We start from the raw sequence: 27,229 nt of genomic DNA, 5'->3' as shown, positions 1-27,229 counted from the left end.
TACTTTGCTAAACGTAGTATTTTTTACTGACCGTTTAATGTTTTTACTGACCACTTTTATGAATACTTCCTGGCCATTTTTCTAATTTAGTTACCGTTTTTGTATTTAGTAACTTGCCAAAAAATTTGTTGCGCATATTAAACAGTAAAGTAAAATTTTCGCAGTTTGTGCGTTAATAAGATAAAAGTTTTTCCAATGCGACTGATATAATTCGAACATTTGTATGTAGGACAGCAAGAAAGTGTTCTGTGAAATAATGAATTTGAATAGCTTCAAACAGTAAAAGGTTGGAAAAAGTTTAAATATCACCAATTTCAATAAATAACCTAAAAACAATGTAATTATCATATTTGTACTCATTTATAACTTTTGCTCTTCTAAATTCATCCGAATTCGCAAAAGCGATATATATATATATATATATATATATATATATATATATATATATATATATATATATATATATATATATATATATATATATATATATATATATATATATATTATAATTAATCTTCCTTCTGTATGTGCATATACGTATATAAATGTGTCAATTTCATTAAAGGGCAAAATCTGTTGATCAATACCATATATTTTTCTTTATACAAAATTATTTAAATTTTAAAACGGCGCTAGTGAGACTATCTGGCAGCACTTTCTGGAGACTAAAGGACCTTGACTTTGTACGACATCGGAATACTTAAACAAGCCTAAATCTGAAACTTGAATTGCATTAAAATCAAATGGAATAAATACATCAGGCGATTCAGTCGTAGACGAACAGGATTTGAGTTCAAGGGTCTTGCGTGTGTGAATAATCATCGAATATTCCACAATCACGATAACACGACTGTTATTTTATAATTTACTACGACGCTTACATGTATGTACGTACATATATGTAATGTGCTATCGTTGTGCTATCGTTGTGTCTGGACGTGTTAAATCGTTCGCATTCTACCATGGAGGATATTGTTACTATAAGCCAGAGAATACTCGCGGACCTTTCAAAAAAAGGATCTGGTGCCAATGTCCTTACCAAGGACAGGGTGCGATACATCAGCGACGAAATTAAAAATATAGTATCCATCGCACGCGTCGCTTTTAATAACCTGGCCTCGCTAAAAATCGCTGTGGAGTCCCTCCAGACTATCCACACTGATGTCGGTGAAATAAAGAGGATGATGTGTCGTCCCTTTCCAGCAGCTCTGGCTCCAGCTGTTTTTGTTGAACCTACAACTCTGCAATCGGGCGAGGTAACATTACGAGAACTCTCCACACTGTCAACTGAATGTAACAATACTACAGTACATAAACAAACACCTGTCAGATGCCCGTATGACGTTATAGCGGCATCCTCTACCGTTTCACCTCCGCCTTATTCAGCTTCAACTTCACTCGCGTCTGCTTTAGCTTCAGCATCTACTCCTGGGTGTGCTACTGTTTCTGCTTCTACTGTTTCTGTTTCTGCTTCTCCTCCTTCTATAAAACCTGCGAAATCTTACAGTCAGGTCGCAGCGCTATCTTCTACTGCTTCACCTCTGCCATCTTCATCTTCAGCTACACTTACATCAGCTTCTGCTTCAACATCTGATTATGTTCCTGTCTCTTGTGCTCCTGCTTCTGCTTCTACTGTAGATCCTTCAAATTCGTTCAGTCAGGTCGCTGGGACTTCTTCCGGGAGACTGCCATACACTCGTGGATCTGGAGCACCTGATAAAACTTTACAGGTGGCCACTATTCCGAAATTGAAGAATGTACACGTTTTTAATTTGGCAAATAACTGCACTTGTGATACTGTGAAACAGTTCATATTAAATAAAATTAAAAATAAAAGAATCAACGTTTCTCAGGTTGCTAAAACTGACATGTGCTCGTCATTTAAAATTAGTGTAGATACTGAAACTTTTAATATAATTATCAATCCTGAATTTTGGCCTATGGGTACTGGCATAAGAGAATGGTTATTTCTCAAAAAAATCTCTTCGAAACCGATTGCCCAAACCCGTGACCCGTAGCATTAAACTTTATTATCAAAATGTGCGGGGTTTAAATACAAAACTCAAGGAATTCTACAACAACGCCGCTTCTAGATCTATTGACGTCCTTGCTATTACTGAAACATGGCTAAACTCATCTGTACATGATGCCGAAGTACTTGACAGCAGTTTCAATATATATCGCCATGATAGATCTGCCAGAGGTGGTGGTGTTCTTCTAGCAGTTAAAAATACAAATATTATTTCGGTTGAAAGACTTTGTCATCTTGAGGACATTCATGAATGTGTATGGCTAAAACTAAGATTTGTTAACATTCCTTTTTTTATATACATATGTACTATTTATTTTCCACCAAGATCTCCACCAAATATTTATAAGCGATTTTTTGATTTAATTATATCTAATTATTCACATTTAAGTAATGGTCGCATTTTTATATCTGGAGATTTTAATCTGAATTCTTCTAACTGTTTTCCTGATGACCTTAATTTTTTTATATCTTTATTCAACTTAAAACAAATTAATACTATTCGAAACTATTTTAATAATTCCATGTTGGATTTTCTATTAACAAATTTAGATTGTCAGAATATTATTATTTCAAATTCAGTTGATTCCTTGGTTCCTGAAGACAGCTATCATCCTGCTCTTGATATTCATTTAAAATTAACTATAACTTATTCCTCACTTCGTTTAATAAATAACTGTCTTAATACCTCTGTCATAAATGGATGGTTATTTACAAATGTTGATTTCAAATATTTAAATGATATTCTTTGTAATTGTCAATGGGAGCGAGTTTTTGAGTGCAAAGATGTTAATTTGGCCCTCTCTAATTTCTATGACATTATATATTCTATTTTTAATGATTGTTTTCGGTTGAAAGGATTAGTGACGAGTAAAAGGATTTATCCGCCTTGGTTTACTAAAGAAATTATTAATCTCTTAAAAAGTAAATATCAAACACATAAACTCTGGAAGAAATCGAGCAATCCTCTTATCTTAAATAATTTCCGTATTTTACGTACGGAAATTAAGAAATTAATTAATAATGCATATAATGTTTATGTAGCTGATTGTGAAAGTTCCATAGTTAAAAACCCTAAGAAATTCTGGAACTTCATTAATTCTAAACGTGTAAATCGTGTAAAGTCGACCATTATGTACAATGATTCTGGATTGTTAGAGGGTGATCAAAACATTGCTAATGGATTTGCCGACTTTTTTAAATCAGTTTTCAATAATCCTACTGATTCCATGGAACCTACCAATGACTCGGAATTTACTTTCCCCACTTTAGCGATTAATCATCTTGACTCTTCCGATCTGAAATATGGCTTTCTAAAGTTAAAAAATATTTATTCTTCCGGTCCTGACTCCATCCCTAATTACATCCTAAAAGGATGTGAGGTTAGTCTCTTAGAACCTTTAAAATTCATTTTTAATTTAATTCTAAGGAACTCTTCATTCCCCAATTTATGGAAATGCTCTAAAGTAACTCCTATTCATAAGAAGGACGATAAATCTTGTGTAAGGAACTACAGACCAATAACTATCTTGTCAGCGCCAGCCAAAATGTTTGAGGTAATATTACACAGATACATTTTTAATCACTTTCAAAGTATGCTCATTGATCAGCAGCATGGCTTTCGTCCGGCCAGATCAGCCATTACCAACTTGTTATGTTTCTCTAATGACATAACCAGCACTTTGGATTGTAATAATCAAATGGATGTAATATATACTGATTTTGAGAAGGCGTTTGATAAAGTTGATCATAAAATTTTGGTTAGTAAATTAAGTTTTATTGGATTTACTTATAATCTTGTTGGTCTTTTTATTTCTTATTTACAGGATCGACGTCAATTCGTTAAGTTTGGGAGTTGCTTTTCTTATGAGTATGTTGCCACTTCTGGGATTCCCCAAGGATCAAATCTTGGCCCTTTATTATTCCTAATATTTATCAACGATATTCAATCTTCTATTCACCATTCTAAATTTTTATTATATGCGGATGACTTAAAAATCTATAAGAGAATAATTGATTTACCTGACGCTCTTTATTTGCAAGAGGATTTGAATTCTATTTATGAATGGGCTAATGTTAATAAACTTCCCTTCAATATCCTAAAGTGTCGGGTCATTTCTTACTCTCGTTCTCGTTCTCCTATTAAATATCCGTATAAATTTCATGATTCTCTTCTTCAGAGAGAATTATTTATATCTGATCTGGGAATAGTCTTCGAAAATAGTTGGAGTTTCAACATTCACATTGAGAATATCTGTGATAGGGCAACAAAAATCCTTGGATTCGTAATCCGTAATTCGTCCGAACTAGGGCTCACTGCCATTCGTCTCTTATATTGTACATTAGTTCGCAGTGTGCTCGAGTTTGGCTCCATTATATGGTCTCCCTATCAACTTCGTTACTCTCTAATGTTGGAACGAGTCCAAAGGAAATTCCTTAGATTTTTATATCTGAAGACATTTGGATTTTATCCATATCTGTTCCCTAGTGCCTTTGTCTTGGGATCTTTGGGTTTCAACTCCCTGGCAAAGAGAAGAGATTTATTTCTTGGGAAACATTTCGTAAAATTACTTAGAGGAGAGATTCACAATCCCACTATCCTGGAGAAACTAAAATTCTGGGCCCCGGAAAATCGTAGAGTTTTAAGAAAACATGATATATTTTTACCAATTAGGGCTAAATCAAACGTGCTCATGAACTCCCCCCTCTCGAGAGCTGTTCGACTCCTTAACTTACTGGCACATTACTTGGACCTATTCGATGCCAGTTATGTTGAGTTGGTGGAACACATCCTAAATAGCACGATATAAATTTTTCAATCTTATTTCTTTGTTTTTATTTTGTGTACATATTTTTTACTTGATTTTTATTATTTTTTTATGATGTTTTTTTTTTTTATTTATGATTTTTATTATTTTCTTATGTTTTTTTTTATTTATGATTTTTATTATTTTTTTTATGATGTTTTTTTTGTAATTTTTATGATTTTTATTATTTGTATTAAAATCACATTGACGCTTTGGGGCAACCTGTCAAGTCTCTGTGGTATTGATTTTTTAAAATAAATAAATAAATAAATAAATAAATATATATGTATGTACATACTGCGTGAGAATGTGGAGCTTTTGATTTAAAAGCGAATCCAATCAAATGTGTACCTCATTAATCTTTGTATCTATAGATATCTGTTAGATTTTGTCCCAAAGAGTGTCGTTAAGTTGATTCAAACGACTGTTATGCGGTGTGACTTAAAATACAATGGTTTGTTGATTATTTCTGCGGTGGTAATAACACCAAATGATCATATTGTCAATACAGTCAGACGGCATGACGCTAGACGTGCCTTATCTTTAATTGACGCTCGTTCACGTACAACATGAGCAAACAGGAATTAAATCAACAAATCATCAAGGGCGTGATGGCAATTATAGTGGTTAACAATTAATTTGATACGACAAACGGAGCTTTACTTTTGAAAAGCTTATAAGTTATACATTCAGTTGATGTTACAAATGTAGCATCATCAACTGGATAATATTTGCAGTATTCTAGCATAGCAACTACATATATGTATAAGTAAGATGACACGTCTTCACACGATGATTATTGTCGTTGGCAACTGGAAAATTCAATGACCTTCAATTATCCTTAATTATACCTACCTATCTTGTGAAAACACACCCACCGAAATAATTAACAGTGCCGCCATAATCACATTCGAAGTTTGGTCACGAAGATGCCAAATATCGTAAAACAATCCGTTTACTAGCTTCTCAAATACATAGATACATACATATATTATAGTAAACAATAAAAACATGACAGTTGAAATATAGATTTAAGGCAATATTTTAATGTTGAACGACCAAATGACCCGAGTTTAATAATTGTAAAAGTTATTTTTATTTATGTATGTATATGTTTAAGAATATTTTGTATGAGGAAAAAAATTGCTAAAATTTTTGAAAAACTTATTATAAATGTTACGAAAGTATATGATCACTGTCAATTTTCGTTTGGAAAATTAATGAGTGCTATGATCTTTCGTCAAAATAATAAAAATGTATTAGCCCATTAAACATTCAAATAAAAAAATTATCATTAGAATTTGGATTTTTTCCCTAGAATTTGTTTTGTAAACCAATATGTAGTACACTATAAAATTAAAACTAAATAAATACAAAAATAGATTGATATTGTTTTCGTTCTCTCTAAAATGGGACATAAAAATTCATAACGTGTGGAGTAAACGACAATTTGCTTTTATTTGGACATTTGTAAGAAGGTGCAATAAACCTCGAGATCAATAAATTATTCACAAGGTTAGTTCGTATTTTTTTTTAAATATACGACAAGATAAAATCTAAAACACAATGCAGGTATTTAATTATCAAAATTATATTTATAGTAAAAATAAATACCGAAAGTATCCAGATATCAGAAAGCCTCAGTACAAATTCGTCAACAAAAAATCAATTCTAAAATTAAGAAATTAATTGAAATTGTAATCAAAGCTGAAAAGGTTTCACAGTGTTGTCCGTAGTGAGATATACGATAAAATGCGTAGTTCAATATATGATGAAATATTTTTACACGATTCATTGCAGCATGTTCTCAAAAAAAACAAAATATGATAAACTTCGTTATTGGCGAAAATACGCCTATAGCGAACATTTAGATACATACATATGTACATAATTAAATTGACTTAATACCTCTATATATGTACATATATATTATATGTATGTACATGTTTCACGAAAGAGTTGACCGAACCGGTAAGATGCAAACCCAAACTTTTCTTGACAATGTGTGTAAAACTGTAAACTGTTATATGTAATATACACGTTAGCAAAATAGAATACCTACTTTTCGAATGTGTATTTATTACGCCATTATAGCTGACGTATGCTAATACACACATCACTAGTAGTAAGGACGTGATACGAAAGCGTTTGGATTGAGCGGGTTTTACCTGAAAGCTTCTGCTGCTTAAGAAACTTTTCAAATTCGAGATGAATCAGCTGTAGTTATGTACAATAGATTAAAATTCACATTCGCATTTAAAGCTGTGATTTAAACCAATAGGTGATTTTCAATATACTTATGAAATAATAGGCAAACGAGGTAGTTTAATTTTCTGCATTGTTCTCCTTCTAAATATATTATAACAAACTGTAGATACTTGGCCAGGTAAATAGTGGAATCTCCAAAGACTATACGTGACCAAAGTCGCGTACGCATTGACAAGGTGACGTACATGCAAATTATCATCTCATTGAGATTTTACTTCGGTCATAAATTATGACGATTGGGATTTTAAGGGCTGAATTTACCCGAACGAACAATCGATTCATAGCCTTCGTTTTCTCAATTAATTCCTTAAAATCCAATACAGGGTACAAACCTTTAAACTTTTCAATCCTCCTTACTTTTTCATGTATCTTCATACTGTTATCAATCTTCCAATATTTTAAAATTTCAATATATGCACATATGTAGTTCATAATTTCATATGATATATGCAATCATATGAATTTAATTATTCTCGATAGAATCTAAATTAAAAATCAAGATGCATATGAAATAATTATATATGCAATTACAGTGACATTGCAAATGTCAAATTTCAATGACGAGCAGCCTTGATTGTTAAATAACATTGAAGAACGACATTACTGAAGATTTGTCAATTTTCCATGGTTTTTTAGTTCAGAATTTGGACACTCGAATTATACCAAATTATTTAAAATCACTGGGTTATTCCACAGCGCAATAAAAATAATTGCTTTCTGGAAAACTCAATTTAAACGCAAACGTTATTTAATTCCTGATCATTATGATAGTTAGGAATGTGTACACTTAAAAACGTACACGCAGTGGATAATTAAGTGGAAAATTTTCGTGATTGTATTTTCACTAGACAGGAAGGGGTATCGGAATGCAAATGAGACTTTTATCATACCGATTGATATCTTTAAGTATTCTGCGTATGAGCCGTCACACTTAAATTAGCATATTTGTTTAAGGATCCATAGTGAAAAACATCATCGCGAATGTCACCCTCATCTTCAGTATTAAGTAATCGTGCACACACCGCCCTATTTAACAAGTATACATATGTATGTAGACACATTCATACGTATACATATATATATATATTTGGATGGATGAGTACGCGTGTGCGTGTGAGGGCGAGAATTCCAAGATGTGACGAGAATTTCATGGCAAAAAATTGAGATCCGTATTCGGCGGTTGCATTTACAATGCACATTGTCCAAGTTTCGTTTCAGGGACGGAAAAATCAAAATTAATTATTCGAAATATACTGGGTGTTTGGTAGCTAAGTGCAAAGCCTTAAAGGGTTGATAGCTCATATAATTTAAAACCTTTTGAGCCACACATACCTCAGTCCAAAGTCTTACGGTTTTTTTTTATTTCATTTTTAAAGATTTTTAGAAAAAACATCAAAATATCACAGTTAATTGCTAATACTGCCTAAATTTGAAGTGGTATGTTATTCAGTTATTTTTTTGTTTGTCTAATGTTTATTCAATCAAATAAAAACAAATACAACCATCTGTGTATGTGTGGCTCAAAATGTTTCAAATGATATGAGCTATCAACCCTTTAAGGCTTTGCACTTAGCTACCAAAAACACCCTGTATTATTGAAATGATCGATTTACATATGTAGGTGAAATTCTGAAACTACAAAAATGTACATATGTAATGCAACCTTTTAAGAAACTGCAAGCCAATAAACGCATTTAAAATACAATTAAAATCAATACATTATATCTTTCCAGGTAAAAAAAAATAATAATTATAAATGGTGTGGTGGAAAAATTAATGCCTCACAGCCTTATTGTATAATACATCTTTTATAGTATACTAGTGTTTCCACCCGGCTTTGCTCGGTATTTGAGATATAAATCGCTTAAATGGCTATACATGGCTAATCCAATAATAAACGTAATTTTTTTTTTATTAAATTAATTTTAATCTAATTTTTTGAATATTTAACAACAGCCAATCAATAATTGTACACACACAAAACAAATTACATACATACACACAAAATGAACGGTCTTTGTTTTATACATAAGACTAGTGGTACTACCCGGCTTCGCTCGGTAAATGAAAATGAAATGAAAACCATGAAGGAAAATCTTCATTTGCTTTTTAATTAAATTTATATATATTTGAATGGAAAAAAAATGTATTATTTAACGAACGACCAACCACAAACGTCTTTGACCAATCCAGCCAATCAGAAACGTCTTTGACGACAGGCGTTTCTGCTTTATACATACATACATATATATAAAAAGAAAAAGGTTTGTATTTATAGCCGATTGTATATAACAACTAGTGTTGTACCCGATGAAATATCATCGCATGAGTGTTGGTATAGCAAGTTATTAAATAAAAATAAATAAAAGTAATGTGTCGGTCCTGTGTTCGATCCGTACGCAGTCGAATTTTTTCAAATACCTTTTAAATATATTTAATTTATATTTAATCGTTAAATATGAAAAAAAATGGTAAAAACTACCTACCTACCTATATGTAAACAATATAAAACACCAACAGAAAAATTAATTATTTAATTATTTAAATAATTTTTTTAATAGATGACGGTAAACGCTCAGAGACAGCGCTGTCTGTTTGCCTACAGGAAACATTGGTAGCAAACAGTATATAGAGACTTTTTTTCTTTTATTATATTCGTATACGTTTTATTGGCAGTGGCTTAGCTGTGACGTACACATGTACAAATGTCGAATCGAAACCACTATTATTATATATGTGCATTATTAAACGGTGAGCGTCATCTTACACAGACACACAGACAGATAGAATAGCGATATATATGTGATTAGAAAATAACTTGAAAGAACATAATCATAATATAAATTTGTTGGTTTAGTGTTGGTTTAGATTATTGATAATGAATTCTTAAAATAATACTCAACCAAGACTTTCATGAAATTCGAATTTGATGAATTTTTGGGCTAAATTTTCTCACCTTTTTCGAGCGATACTATAATAACTAACATTTATTGCATAATTTGAAATTTAAAAGGTTTTTCAGTTTCATTTGCAATCGAAAACACGTTTTCTTGTAGGAACATTATTAAGACCTTATTTAGGATATGGAGTAAATAAGACTGCACACTTCTCTCAGTTCCATTTATTTAGAGGCATTAAGCGGAGTTGAGAAATTTCTGTTTCAAAATTCCTCTAAGCCAACTGTCACATATCGTTACATCTTGACTTCGAGGAGGCCACGCCATATCAGATCCACGTTCAACCCATCGTTCACTGAATTTGTCGTCAAGATACTCTCTAATGCGATGAGCATAGTGTCAACATAGCAAATAAACAACACGTAGCAATTCACTCAGCACGAAATATAGCAAAAGAAAATTTTAGACATCTCAATTATGGGTGGCAAAATTTTAAGACATAAATTATTGCCGTCTTTATTTTAATTGTTCATATAGAAAATGTCCAGAAAAATGGGAATAGAGAAGTATGAAGGCGGCAGATACACATAATCGTACGGCACAGCATGCTTAGGAAGATTCCAGCTGTGGATGGGCGAGTCTTATTTTATTACTAATTCGTACGATTTTATTATTTCGACAAATTTCTTCTCCTTTTATACAAATATGGGAATCGTCGTTATCGATCACTGTCAAAACTCTGTCAATACAAGAAAAAATTATCACCGAAAACATTACAAGGGTGAGTTTTGACCTGGCATAGATCATGTGTGCTAACATTGTTTTATATGTGAAAAACTATCTAAAAAAAAAAAAACACGTTCCGCGTACCACTCTGTGTGTCTGAGCCATAATTCCAATGTTCACTTATTTACTATCCACCCCCAAAACCACTTACTATTTTTATACGGCCTACCGGACAAATATACATTTATGAAAACTTGAGACCTGCTAGGAATCTCATTCAGTATCAGTAGAGACACTAATTTTGGGCATTTTGCTATTAATGCTTAATTGATGCTAAAATTCGGAATAGATGCTAATAGATGATAAATTCGTAAAATATGCAAAAAGTGAAATTTGCATAAAATTTATAAAATTAATAGAAAATTTAGAAGGGTCTTCCTATCCCTTTGCCCATTTATTATGTGAAGAAATTGAGGGGATAAAACAGAGCTTATAGTTTACCATAGACGGTGTTTTTCCTGTCGAAACCAAGCAACTGCTTTTGTCTACTACTCTAAACAGTTGGAGCTGTGTATCCAAAAGGCTGCTCAAAAAAGCGTCTTAAAACTAGACTTGCACTCAGTACTAAATGAGACAAATCTGTTCCTCCAAACATTGAGTAAACTACATATTCAATCTACATATCTGTGGCAGGTACAAAATTTAATATTAATGTTAAAGAAACAGTTTTGTTTTTTAGAAATCTGCCATTCTTTAATGTATTTACAGAGGCTCAATGTTTGGAAGGATATCAACACTTTTTTAGACAATTAATAGAGAATATAAAAAGTTAATCCACGCCGGATATATTGCTATTATCGATGGCAATAAAAATTAAATATGAAGAGTTTGGTTGTGCAGCTCTAAAATCTATTTGTAGGTAGCAAAAAAAAAATTTGTAGGTAGCATTTTATAAAATTTAACAAATTCTAGATGAGGTGGGGGCTACCGATTTATTGGATCCGTAACAATAATTTAGCTAAAAAATCGGAAAATTCTAGCAGGGACGGTCCATCTGTATTCTAATAGCCATAAGATCTCAGCAACATATTTGGCCGAGATTCAAACCCACGACCTCTCTACTGATATGCAATAGCTATAGCTCTACTAGTGCACTACGCTGTGGCAAAATATATACACAAAAGTCACGATTCTAATGAACAATAAAACATCTATATTAAATATGTGCATATACTTATGCACATACATATGTATGAATAAGAAAAGGCAATTTACGATTGTTAGAATCAAGCCAATGGAATCCCTGCACCCGGTGACCAAATATGGCAAGTCATTCATCAATACCAGAAACGGCAGGAAACCAGATGCGGTTTTGATAAGAGCGCAATTCGGCAATAATTCAACAATAGCCCTAAATGAAAAACAGTAGCAGTACCCTTCTGTACGTGTGATTCACATAATTCAAATTCAAATTGCAGCTCCACCGCACATGCTAATCGTATTGACGCGGATATGTTGAGGTAGTTTCTAAGAAATACGCGTGGTTTTTTTGACCATTTGCTGCTGCCTCTTCTTATTTTGTTTTCATCTGTATTTCGTCGATCCTCACTTGTTCATGCGAGAGCGCGCTTCTTGCGCAATCAGATCTGAATATCGCGGATGATTCCGGTTTTGGCAGCGGTCGAAAACAATCGTTCCATCGTCAACGAAATCAACTAACTAATAAGGACTCTTATGAAATGAAAAAGAGCGCTTCCGATATTATTTATTGATGACCTAGTGGCTACTGCTGGATTTTGATTCCTATTGGTTTTTTTTAAGAGTATTTCTAAATTCCGCAATTCCAATACCCATAGGAAATGCATGTTTAGAATATATTTAAACCTTCAAATTTAACAAAAGCTTTTGAAATATTATGAAAATAAGACGGATTTTCAATGAGCGAAAACTTTATAATAATATTAAAAATCACAGTCATACCAAATTTATAAAAAAACTAAGTTTTAATGTGTTGGAATTGGTAATCATCGAGCTACACCGATTTCACAAACCCATAAAAAATCTTAAAATGTGTTCATAGATAGGTACTAATGATTGCAATTTACAGTCAAATTTCATTTACCAGCAAACGGTGCGCATTTTTACAAGCCTATTCTGTTTCACTTCGAAATCGATTCAGTATCTATTCCTACAGTCTTCCGATCGTTTTGATACTTTGCCATTTTGTGAGCTTTGGGCATTTGCACTACAGGTATACCGATATTTACTGGTAAATGAAAAAAAATCATGAATAAGATAACTGTATGTGGTTAATTTTCCTAAAAACGTAAACCGAAGTTGAATCATAAATAAATAAAAATAAATTTCAGATGAATAATTACATACAAATACATACAAAGTCGTAATAATTAATAGTGTTATATCATATTTATTTATTTATAGTTTGGATCATAATTGAAAAAACCGTCTGATCGCATTAATTACGATTTAGCCAGCATCAGCGTAGTCACTTTTACAAATGCATCTTTTTCAACATTTAATAATGTAAATAAACAAATTTTAAACTACCTAATCCACAATGCGCCATTTATATGGATTTTCAATGCATTATTATGCCTGTACATATAGTATTTAATTCGCGATAAAATAATTTGCCGGTAATTACCCGTGGTAAGATTTTGCCGATTTACCTAACATTTAAAATTTTTCACAAATCCATAGTCACTTTTTTAAGTATTTAAAGATAGCACTTCCCATATAAAGTAAATATTATATTACATATCCATCAGTCTGAAAATGTGAACCGCTATTTTCAAGTCCAAATTTTCAGTTGCAAAAACGCTATTTCAGTTTGACTTTATTCACAAATTGTTATCCCTACTTTTCGATATGTCCACAATCTCGAAAATGCAGAAGAAACTTAAATAAACAAGCCAACAGTATTTTTAAATATTGTAAATCGCAAAACATTACATTTAATGATTTACGAGATATTTCTCGAAATGAAGGAAAGTTGATTATAGTAAGGTATAGTAAGTTGCCGATCAGTTTAACTATAGATACCTGTGATTATATGTAATGTACAATTATAGAATTAAAAAAAATATCTCGTAATTTAATGCGTGTGGTGTTCGTTTAATTACGGACAAATTTGCGTCAATATTGTAATCTTATTAAATCTTTTAATTTCATCGATGAACGTTTTAGTCATCCATACGTGGATGATCATAAATTTAGAAGCTAGTCGCATACAATATGACGCTGAAATATGTGCGTGTCGGTTCGGGCAGTCAACACTTGTCCGAAAATAGTGTAACGGTCGTGCTCGGTACTCGTCAGCTCGATTTCGCACATATGTGTGCGAGTGTCGTCAAACAGTTCTCTGGGATGCAAATCTGTCTTCGGCGGCCTCCCTCATGCCAATGAGGCCGCCTCATGATCGCGCAAATAACTTATTAAACCAAATCACATATGCGAACACCGAAAAAATCCTCCGGCGCTGGCCACTTTACATGCATGAACCTGTGACACGACGAGAATACATTACGGACCCCTACGGAAGGTGACGAATGGGCGGGGAGGGGGAGGAGGTCGGAGGGTGGGGAGGTAACAGCCCCGACACCCGCTATATATACCGAAGCAGATGCCTACACAGTTATCTTCACTCGGGTGGAAGTCACAAGAAGTTGGCTTAGCTCCCAATCGAAGACTTCTTCAACATTGTTCTAAGCAACATACGTAGATAAACCAAGATGAAACTCCTCCTCGTATTTTTGATCGTCGTTGGGTGCGCTCTCGCCTATCCCAGAAATAACAGAAGATCGTCCAACACTCGTAAGTCCACGCAGCAGTTCAAGTGCCCTTACAAAATTATTGCGATAAAAAAAAACTAAATTAAATTTTAATTTCCACAGAAGCAGCTAGATTGCATACAGCCAGATTGCAAACAGCCAGAATACAAGCGGCTAGATTGCATGCAGTCAGGCCGCAAGCCCTGCGCAGATCATCGGCTGTCGTTCGGCCCAGACGAGCTCCGATCCATCGAACCATGCTCATCAGTGGCTATTACAGTCCTTACAGGGGTCAGCACCTGCGCCGCCAAGGATTGGAACCGGATGCAGCCATGGCAGCCTTCGCCACCGGAGATTCAGTAGCGGCCGGTTCTTATCTCGGATCCAACTTCGGACCAAACTGCGTGTCGTGTGATCCAGCAGTCGAACAAGACAACTCAGAGTTGCTCGGAGCACCCGAAGCCGACCCAGTCGAAGATTACCCCGAAGCTCCTCTTGGTTTGGGTCCAGTCGCTGATGCTCCTCTTGGTTTGGGTCCAGTCGCTGATGCTCCTCTTGGTTTGGCTCCAGTCGCCGATGCTCCCTACAACGAAGAAGCAGTAGATGTCCCAAAACGCAGACCGAATAAGCTCGCTGAAGATGACGATGATGAAGAAGACAGTTACCCCGTTAAAAAGACGAAAGGCACCAACAACTATTTCCCCGTCATGTTCACCGTTCCCAGGACAAGGTCTGGAGCTGGTGGATCAGGAGGTGGTGGTGGTGGTGTAACAGCTATTGCCAACAGTTACAGCACTGGAAAGGGTGGTGTAGCCACAAGCCACGCTACAGCCTACGGAGGTGCTCCACCAAAATCCAGGAAAAGCGCTCCACAAGAAGACGACGACGAATAAATGTACCAACTGAACCCAAAGTAATACTGCCACATTCGCTTATATTATACAAAATCGGTTTATAATATTATAGTTAAGAATTTATTTCATTTATGTAATATAAATTATAACAAAAAAAATATATATTATTAAATAATGCAATCTGAAATATTGTTGAAGAATAAAGAGTATGAGAATATTCTCAATAATTTTTTTTGTTTCATTCGAAAAATTCTATTCAACACAATATGTACATTTTCAGTCCAAGTGAGACTTCGAAATCAACGGTTATGCTTCCCATTATGCATTACTGCGAGATAAAAACTGCTGTCAGTCTAGACTTACAGTAAGTTGTATCAAAGCTATAATAGTCTTATATTTTATTGACTTCGTAAGATTTTCTCAAAACTTAAAATCTTACATTAAAATTTACAAATCTTGAACATTTTTTATATGTACATACATATGTACATACATATGTACATACATATGTACATACATATGTACATACATATGTACATACATATGTACATACATATGTACATACATATACATATGTAGTTAACAAAATAACTTTTTTAATAATTGAAATTGATTTTATAATAATAATTATATTTAGAAATAAACATATTGTAATACATAACAACGTTTGATAATTGATAAGTATTTATATAAAATGAAATAACTTTTAGATAGTGTAATTAAACGAACATCTTTTATATAATCAATACGGGAAAAGTTTAAACAAAAAAGGAATACATATGTAAATATGTTCATACATTTAATAATCGAAATCAAAGTAATATTTTTTTAAAAGTGACATTCAATAAACAAATCATTTCAAATCGCCAGTTTGACTCCGAATGAGAATTTATACAAAGTTTAGGCTTTTTATCGATTAATTCATTATGTTCGACTAGCGTTAAGACACACACACACACATACACAGATTACCGTCTTCATATATTATATAATTCTGAATATGAATTACATACACCTTACCTTCTAGAATAGGATACTATTATATTTAAACGATTTCTAAATTTTACAAGCTTTGATAGGCAGATACCAAAACAGAGCAATGAGAAGTATTCTAAATGTTAATTTATATGTATACTAGAATAAAATCCATATTGAATGAATTGAATTGGATGAATGTTATGGATACTCTTAAAAGTATGTACATATGTATGTTGGTCTTTATTTACAAGACAGATAAGAAAATGTTACCTTTATATTTTAATAAGTACTAGCGGTTTTATCCGGTTTCGCTCGGTATTTGTAATATGAACAGCTTAAACATGGCAAAACAATCTAATAGTAAACATTCATTTGTTTTTTACTAACTTCTTTTACGTTTCACTTATTTGTTAAACTTATTTGAATCGAAAAAATATATATATTCAGCGATATCGATATAGTCGTCAATAGGGATCTCAAATATTCGTCGACTTCAACTATTCGAATGTCGAATAGTAAATCAAGAGCTATTCGAATATTCGAATATATTCGAAAATTAAAAAAAAAAGGTTATTACATATGTATGTACCAAGCATAAATTTGAATGAATCGACTTATCCGAGTTGCCATTGAATTTCACCTCGTTTTTACAACCAATAATAATTTCAATTTTTTATTTTCTTTTTTCATTATGATTTCTTGTAAAAATTTATATTTCGCCGGTGACTTCTTAAATATTCTTATTATTTTTCTGATGATTTCTAAAATTTCGTAGAGATTATTATCGATCGAAAAGTGATTTTCTTCAAACATTTCCGTATTTAATGAATAAAAATCCGTTTCTTCACATGTAGACATTTCATCTTCTTCATTATATTAATTTTTATCACAATAATTATCCCCATTATATATTTCATTTTCTTTATAATCGTCGGCTTCTTCGTCATCACTGCTTTCGTGTTGATTTTGTGTATTTACTTTATAAAAAAATATATACACGAATAATATTCGAATAACGAATGGCTGAAAAATCAGACGAATAATTCGAATACTCGAATATTCGAATATTCGATTGGGACCCCTAGTCGTCATAGAAACTTTGATTTGTTTTCGATGTTCCCAACAAACCTTACACACAAAGTCTCTTTCGAAATTATATATTAGATTTTGTAAGAGTATTAGATATACGTAATTATGGTACTAGGGGTAGTAATAAGTTAGAAGTGCAGAATTTAAAGTTAAAGAAAAATAGGAAAAACGTATTATATGTATGGAGCTGTTGTTAATTATAATAAGTCGGATAAAATTAGGAAAATAAACAATATTGACAGATTCCATATGAATAAATACATAGGTATAGTTTTTTATTCTTTATTGGTAATTGTTCCATATAAATATATAATACATATGTAAATGGATATGTACATATGTTTATTACTTTTTATATTTTTACATTATTACATTATTGTTGTTATAGATTAGCTATTGGAGCTACTTCTTAAAATAAATAAAAAAATTCACATGGAATTACTGGGCAAATATGTATATGTATTTTCTAAATAATATCTAATATATAAATTCGACAGATACTTTGTAACTATGTAAGTATGTAATGTTGGTTGGTAACATCGTAAACAAATCAAAGTTTCTATGACGACGATTCGATATGGTTTCGATTCGATATATGTATATTTAATAAAAAAACAAATGAATATTTACTACTAGATTCGCCATGTTTAAGCGTTTATATTACAAATAATGAGCGAAGCCGGGTAAAACAACTAGTAATATATATTTTTGTCGAGCATATAAGAATTTTGTCGAGCTTTTTCATGCATAGAAAGTATGTAGTTTAGAAAATTTTGATATACCGTGGAAATACAAGTGGTTTTTCATGCTGTCGTGCTGCTTAAAAAAAATCTCTAGCGCACATATAAAAAGTTCATAAGATACTCAGACATTACCAAATTAAAAATCGTATGCGGTTCAAGCGAATTAAAATATGACAGCAGTACTAATCTCACACTTCCGATCTCAAAAGTTGAAACGTTGCAATGCACAAATGATACAATACAATAGTTTTTTTTTTTTTACTGCTGGCGCATTCTGATGATTGCTTTTGATTTTAATGAGTGAAATTCTAACAAAAAATCATACTAAATAAAAAAGAACGAGTTTTTACCACCGTGTGTGCATATAATTGTAGCTTGCCAATTTCACATTACCGAAAGATAAAACCATACAAGATGTCGGTCAAGATTTGCATACGAGAAAGATTAGATCTGTTTTAACTTTCTTTTAATGCGAATCCCAGCGTCGAATTCACTTTAAAAGAAAGTCAAAAGTGTTCATGGTAAATGAAAAAAAGCGCCTGGCTTGGGTCACACTTTCAAGTCACTTTCTAGCCTGATTTCAGACAAAAATAACCCTTAACTCCTTATTTATTTTATTGCGATGATTTCAGAAATAAACATTACAAAAACATAAAAAAACATGTACATATATTATTCCATTTTATTATTCGGTTCTAAACGAGATAACGTAAATTCGCAAAGAGAAAATGATTCACGCCATCTTACACAATATGAAAAATTTGAAAACTCCATGGACTGTATGTAAGCAATAACTTTGAAAAATATGACTGAAATTAACGATCGTATCGTGTCCGTCACTGTTGACGTTTTGTGAGACTGGGTGTCTGCCGTGGTTCGGCAGTTCGCAAATGAGTCACACATGAGCTGTGGGTAGTAAGGATGGTAAGTGATGCTAAAAGAACCGCAGAGCAGATCATGCGCTGAATTGACAATGCAAATTGCATCAGAAATAAATAAACATAGTGACATTGACGCTGCCCGTCCACATCAAAGGAAACACGATATAAATTTATAGGTCGTTGTGAGCCGAAAACCAAATAATACACCCAACGCAAGTACATATGTATGTACACACGTCTACAATTATAATGATCCGTGTCAATGCACTGTCGTGTCACGATTTCGTTTTGAAACACCTCATTAATTCAAACAGAATTTTAAAAATATATAAAATTAAATATTTTTCCGACTTATTCCGATATTAATATACAATGTAACTAATTTACTTTTCAAATTTTAAATCCATATCTTCTTCACTATCTTTCTGTTCTACTGAAGGCTGCAGACTGTCGACAACAGACTTCCATTTTATTATTTCTAAAACTTATCGATTCCCGGGACACGAGACGGAGCTCGGTATCGTTTCCGTTATTCCTGAGACCCCGAAACATACGGTTAAAAAACTCACCCCCTGAGTGCTTTCGATGATATTTTATCCTTGTATTGACATATGTAGGTTTGGCAGTGATCCCATATTTGAAGAAATATGAGAGAAACTTTCGTACAAATTAACAATGATATGGAAATACGCCCATCACAGCTGGAAACCACGAGCACGTCCTATGCCGTACTTTCCTGTGGGTTCTTACCAATATGAATCTCTAAGTTACTTGTGTTTTTTTTTTTTTTTAATTATTTATGCTTCTTTTTATACGCACTCAACAGATATTTCTCAGCCACGTAAAATTATTTTATAATGTAATAGACACATAAACTTCTTCTAGGTATGTATTTATATCAAACAGGTACATATATGTATGTATATAATGTGTCTTAGTATTGTACACATTGCAGCCTTTTCTACATATATTCTCATCATTTCCATTACCTTTCTATTTTCTACGTACTCATTCATGCTTTCGTACCCAATAGATAATTACATTGGCGCAGAGGGAACTAGAGGCATATTTTCGACAGACATACATATGTATGTACATAGGTACCTAGCTAGTGGCGTGCCGTGGAAATCTCCCTGTTTTTGTCGCATAGCCTTCTGACGTGTGCGCGAGCAGGATACAAGAAGTCATACCGAGTCCATTTATACATACGTACATTGCATCAATCAGATTAATTATGTGACCAGGCCCAATACATTCCGGATTCGAGAGACGATTGGAAAATCTTTATAATCATGATTATGTGGTTATAAGATTTTTAAGGATATAGACCAAAAATTTTATCTAGTTCTTTGTTGATTTTACATATAGTAAATACATATTGTATGTACATACCTAGATATACTCGTCAAATTGAACTCTTTCGTATTATCACAAATTTCATAAACTAAAATTGAGAAAGGATTGATTGGGTTCTACCCAATTTGTAATTTTGAGTATTATATTTATAATATATAGGTTAGATTGATGAAAACCCCAAAATAGCTATAAATATTTATGAATTTGAATCGGCACGTGGTTTTCGCTTTAATAATGCATTGTATCCTAATTTTTGTATAGGGAACGTGCTTGCGGTTATGCTTTCGGCTTCTTTTTTTATTGTGTCCCTTGACATTACCTCCATTATTTAAAATTTACGATTGGTTCATTTGCAAACGTTAAAATGCAATTACCATAATAGAGGTCACTAACAGAGAAAACAGTCGACACGCACAGACTAAGAAACGATTTCGTAAAAAATCAGTTTATACAATAACAAAACGCTTGGATTGATTCATAATACGCATGAATATTAACAATATAATCGAGTGGAAAAACTAGTATAACCTGAACATCCCACCGTTAAAATTTACCGTGGAAACTCACCGATCAAAAAAAAAAGTAATAACCGGTCGTCTTCATATTTTTTCCTTCGTTTAAATTTGCATTTGAACGCCGATTTTGATCTCTCGCTCCAGTGATGTAAATATTATCTAAAATTTGACCATAATGTCACCGCACACAACTCGTATATTCAGGAACGATAATACAATTTTTCCATTCTTACCTTTTACCATAATATTAAATAGTTATATACTATTAAATGAATATTATATAGCAAAAAGTTTTGTTAAAATTAACATATAAGTTATATTGTAAAATTGAATCAGACAATTACGTGAATATGAATAATATCCATCCAATTACGTGAATATGAACCATGCAATACCCAAAATCCATGTCCAAATATTATAAAAAAAAATCATCGTGTTTCGTCGAAGTCCTAACGCTTTCATCCGTCTTCTCTAGAAGAGTCTGATTTCAACCGTATATAAAATATAGCCCTTAGAAATTGTCTGATGCCAATTGGCCAGTAGTACAAGTCCCGAGTTGGAGCCCTGGTTCAACCTCGATTGAAAATAATTTACTATGAGTATTTATGTAGTGCTGCTGGTTAGACTTGAATATTTGTGACTCCAAGTCAATAGTTTCCTGTCAGAATTTGTCAATTTATCTAATTTGATTGTAGAAACGGTTCCTCACCGATAATTAGCAATCAACCTACCTACTATTTTTCACCACTATTTGAATATAATTTCATTAATTAATTTTATAATCTATAAATTTATACATTTATGTATGTATGTACAAGTTTAAAACCATAGCACAGTATGGCCTTTTGCAGATCTCCCTAAGCACGCGCTTACTTTGTTTTAAAAACGCAATTAATTTGTTTTAAAATCGAATATATAATTTCGAAAGAGACTTTTTATGTAAGTATGCAAGTATGTATCTACATATATACGTAAGGTTTGGGTGGTAGAATCCGTGACGTTAAATTTAATAAAAATACAAATGAATATTCAAACAAGTGTTGCCCCCATCAAGTTCTTGTTTTCCATATTTAGAGGCTTTATCTCCTGTCCGTCTATCCTGGCTGAGTTGGGCCTTCATTATCCGGAGAGTGTGATATGGACCCGCCATCGTCCCCTTTTTCACACTCCTTTGGCTAAAACCGTGGCTTATAGTAATTATCCCATTCCTCGTGGCCTCCGTTTCTTAAATTCACTGGATGGTGCATTTGACATTTGTCACATTTGCTTCCTGAGTTACGGAAGTCGCGACCAATTAGAACGGTTGAGTTGATCAGTTAAGAACTTTTTAAGAATCTATTTTGTCATATTTCTTTATTTTTCTTTTCTTCTATTTATTTTACTTGTATTTCATGTACCCTTTGTTAATCTTTTTAGCACACTCGTCGCTTTGGAGCAATCTATTAGACGAGTGTTTTTGATTAATTGATGTCTTATAAAAATAAAAATAAAATAAAAATGGAATTTGCCGCTATCAATCACTGTCAAGCTTATATCAATACAAGGACAAAATATCACCGAAAACACTCCAGGGGGTGATTTTGGGACGGTGTGCCTTGAATATGTACTAGGCTTGCCGCATTTTTACTAGCCTCTTCTTACTTTGCATTCGATTTTTTTCGCATGTTTAAAAGTATCTAAAAAAAACCATGTGTCGCTTTCTTTTCTGTGTGATTTCGCTCTAACTGGTGATTACAACTGAGCCACGTAGACTTCAATTTTTGCGGTACGCCCCTCAGCCTCTCAGCCCCTCATCACAGCCTCGCCAAGAAATCGAAAGGACAGAGCAGTAAAAGCTCCCTCCCAACCCTCGACACCTGCAGATGTCAACCACAACCACAGCCGAGGACGAAGTCATGCACGACATCACCACGCACCGAGCCGCCATCCTACATCCAGCTACAAATCAGCCATCACCATGAATCATGAACCGTTAACGATTAACCCATGTCTACGGCCGTGCACACAAGCTTTTTCTACTAATTTGCTTTCGAATCTGCTGTCCTACACCCAGCTACAAACCAGCCATCACCATGAATCTTGAACCATTAACGATCAACCCATGTCTACGGCCGTGCACACAAGCTTCTGCTACCAATTTGCCTTCGAATCTACTGTCCGACACCCAGCTACAAACCAGCCATCACCATGAATCATGAACCATTAACCATCAACCCATGTCTACTACCGTGCACACAAGCTTCTGCCACCAATCTGCCTTCAAATTTGCGGTCCTTCAAATCTGCTGCCGACCTCGAGCAGAACGCCCAGTTGACATCCAAAAGAGGAGGTAATGGATACAAACGTACTTTATTGGAAATATAAAGTTGCCAGCATTAATAACCATACATGTTGTTTATAAGTTTAAAAGTCCTAGTAATAAATTTAATTAAAGGGTGCTAATGAAATGAACTTTTTATTTTACCATTTTCACTTTCATTATAATAATTTACACTCTTTACTAATATATCGCACTAAAAGCAAATTATTCAACTTTCATTAAATGTATTAAAAATTTATTAAATACTCCAACATTTGACAAATATATTGCACATTTGAAATATTATAATCTCTTAAAATGCTGTCGTTTCTTTTATTCCAATACACATACATATATAGAATCGGTTTCATAGCGACAGAAGGACATCAAACTCTAGAGCTTTTGGTCTACGTGTTTGCTATTTCAAAGCGTGTCGCACGTGCGCTTCGGAAAGTCCACAGTCTAACTGTTGTTGGCAAGTGTTGCGTTTTGTGGAGGAATTCGTTTGTCATTCGATAGGTTGGGGATATAAGAACAATGTGCAGAATATTTTGCGGTCATTCCCGACCATTGTTTTCGGCTACCAGCTGGCTGCAGGTGTGTCCTCAAGAGAAAAGACAGATAACATCACCGGGACACCGTTACTATCACGTCAAATTGACACAATGATGGCGGGGAAAGACCACACATTAGCTGCGGGCGAGCTTACGCACGTCACAAATTTGTTTAAATTACCATTATAAACAAATTAAATAAATACATAGTAGTACGTATTGTTATATCTGTAAACTCTCTTTATGTTTTGAATATTTGAAGAATACTTATTTAAATTTTACGAAACGTCCAAATTCGAATTTCCCATCCGACATTGATTTAAACAACGTTAATTTTATGAGTATTTTTTTGTTCAAATTAATGCTACATACCCATGCTAGCTCTCAGCAGCTTTTTCAAAAAATCCACAGGAGCATGAAAAAAATTACGATTTAGTAAAAAAAACGCTTTCCCCATACAAACACCTATTGCGAGCGCGACGGGTTTTGTATGGGGACTTTCGAGCGAAACTGCCAATTTGAAATCTCGTTAATCAGTCAAAAATCATTATAATCAATCCAAATAAACTTCAATAGGTGAATATTGACTCTTTATTTTCTTTTAAAATAGTGAAATAATCGAAACTATTCTCGAAAAAGAGATATATGAAAAAAAACTACTTTTTGTCGGTTGGAGACACAGGACATTGTACAAAACCAATGATTTTTAAACTTATGTTCCATTGATACATTAATTTAAAAAGATCCCTTAAAAGCTATCCATTAGGTTCATAGGTGAAAATCCAAAATTCGAGTTTTTTCGCTCCGGCGTTTAGGTTTTCTGATTTCCTGGGACATGAAACGGAGTTCGAGATCATTCCCGAGATTTCCGGGATCCCGGGACGTTTTATGTAAATCTTTTTTTTCAATTTAATTTATTTATTTAAAAAAGTAAACAATATATCTATTTACTGGATAAAATGTAATAGTAAAAAGAAATTTATTTGAAATAGCTTCTACCAAATGAAGACAAAAAGCTAGATTTGGCATAAATATTTCCAGCATTAGAAAAAACTGTTTCAGTTTGGTTCGATGTAGGTTTTATAGTCGAAGGGACGAAAACATTTCTTTCGTCTTCATCAGAAACTAAAAGAGTTTCTTCCATTGTAGAATCGTCAATACGAAAAGGATAAACTCGAAACATACATGATAGTTTAATTGTAGAATATACATGCGCCTTTATTAAACCATTAAATGAACGTTTTGATTGAAATATTTTTCCCGGGATTAGTAATAAGTAGAGCGCGGATAGAGAGTGTGGCTCTATTTACAAAGCTAGAGTGCAAAAATAAAAGGTTCGGCGAACCTTTAACAAAGCATTTACTACAATTGAACAATGAACGGTGCGCTTTGGGCCCACTCACTAGTAATAAGAATTCCCGAGACACGGGACATCAAAAATTCCACGTGTTCCCGGAAATTCTTGTCCCGGGTCAACCCAGGCAGAAACCCTAGTATGTATGTACATACATATTGGAACCAAAAAACCAAACCAAAAGTTAACAAAAATCTTCCAACGATATTTTAGTATTTTTCAATACCGTTTTAGTTGAAAGCTCATTCAAACTTCTCATTCTGGTCGTGAAGAGCAATTATGAAGAAAATCAGATACCTACGTTACAATTTATTTATATTGAATTTATACATGCATTCATATATTTATTTTATTCAAATTTAATGAAAGGCTTCAAGAATCACAAACTCGAGGTCGAATTTTTTCATGATCATAAATCCTCATCTATTGTTAATTGTTCATAGATTAAGTTAAAAACTAAATGACAAATATTTAAAACTATGTAAACTCCAAGATGCACTTTTTCGAAATGAACTCGGAAAAAGCCGGGTATAAGACAACTTAGTGTACATACATAGGTACTGAAGAGCTCTATATATCAAAATAGAATAGTAAAAATGAATTCGCAGTATTCTATGCCGAATGTTTTTATATATGTATGTACTCGTAGCTGACTTTTTTTAAAGTTCAGATCTGTTCGCACGATTTATAAATACATATGTACATACATACATACATACATAGATAATATCATAAATAATATAAAAGTTGTAAGAGTAAATTCCCCGTATTAAATATACGACCGCTTATACATATGCACCTTTTGAAAACAATATAATATAAATATTGTTTATACACTGATACGGATCATTCTGTGGAATATGAATACATAAATAATTCATTGTTTTTATTGCATCAATGAGGATAGAATATGTATGTATGTACATATATATTTGAAAAATGACAGCCTCAGGAGACCGCTTTCCAAGAAAACTCACAGACAATTAAATTTTACCGAGTAAACGTGATTTTATAACCTTCAAATGTAATTCAAATGCACTGTGATTAATTATTAATGTTTCAGTAAATGCTAAATATGTATGTATTTATTTTAAAGCACCTAAATATTGTACAATGTGAACAGTTTTAATAACTATTAGATATTTTATGTTTGTGATGAAAAAGTGGTTTTATTTTTAAAACCATGGTGTTTTGTCCTTCGCTGTCGATTTAACATTGCAAAATCCCGTAACCGAGAGAGTTCCTGTTTGATTAAATTTATGCTTTGTTCTATTGTCTTCGCTTTGATGTATTCAAAAAATAAAAAGTACATAATTGACACGACTGTAAACAAGGGAAAAAATACCTATATATTTAAGAACGAAGAAATTCACAAATTGTTAATTAGAACTATGAGTATTACAAAAGAAAAGTGAAATTATTATTTTCCTGGTCCCAATTTTTCAACTAAGGACTAAATCGTAGATGCAAACAATTCTCTGAAGCTAATTTTAAATTAAAAAATAGCTTTCAACTATTTTTTTTTCATCATAAAATTGAAGTGTAATATTGAGGAACCGGGTTAAAAAACCGTATACTTAAAATTAATACGCGATCTCTAACTGCTGCTAACAATATGTTAATAATATTTAGAACAGTTTCAAGAAATTTAAATTTGTGTTGAAATGAAGAACTTCGCCATTTTAAATTAGATATACAACATTTTTTTAGTAAGTTTGTAACGATCGTTCTATGTATGATATAGTAAACATATTGACCATGAGATCACTCAACCTGCCTCGCGCAAAATATCTATCCCGACAACACAACAGATTTTTTTCCATACAGTTCATAGTATCGTGACTATCGTATATGGATCTATATTATAAATAATGATACCTAACTAAAAAAAAATTAAAAAATATATAAATAAACCCAGTGGTATACGTTCCTTAATTATACGGCAAAAGACCGGTCTTCAGATGTGCTGAAAAAAATCGCGAAAAAAGCGCGGCTCTAGCGAGAGAGCCTTTATCTGTTGTAAAAAACCGAAACGAAATAAAACAAATTAAATAAAAAAGAAGTAACAAACCAGTTTGTACGGGGAAA

General features: G+C 32.9%; 2 protein-coding genes across 2 annotated transcripts in view; both read left to right on the top strand.

Moving 5' to 3' along the window:
• Positions 1-27,229, top strand: part of LOC143915854 (uncharacterized) — a 121,597-nt gene that overhangs the window by 6,953 nt on the left and 87,415 nt on the right. The window contains exon 3 of the mRNA XM_077436675.1: positions 1,257-1,730. Coding sequence (XP_077292801.1) covers positions 1,257-1,730 — 474 coding nt within the window. The remainder of the gene's footprint in view (positions 1-1,256; positions 1,731-27,229) is intronic.
• LOC143915673 (uncharacterized) lies at positions 14,375-15,601 on the top strand. The gene is made up of 2 exons (XM_077436394.1): positions 14,375-14,561; positions 14,642-15,601. Exons 1-2 carry the CDS (start codon positions 14,480-14,482, stop codon positions 15,409-15,411), a joined length of 852 nt encoding a protein of 283 aa, XP_077292520.1. The 5' UTR covers positions 14,375-14,479; the 3' UTR covers positions 15,412-15,601.

The sequence above is a fragment of the Arctopsyche grandis genome, chromosome 8 (genome assembly GCF_051622035.1).
Source record: "Arctopsyche grandis isolate Sample6627 chromosome 8, ASM5162203v2, whole genome shotgun sequence".
Classification (NCBI taxonomy): Eukaryota; Metazoa; Arthropoda; class Insecta; order Trichoptera; family Hydropsychidae; genus Arctopsyche; species Arctopsyche grandis.
The sequence above is the reverse complement of the archived record's forward strand: the minus strand, read 5'-3'. Positions and strand labels throughout refer to the sequence as shown.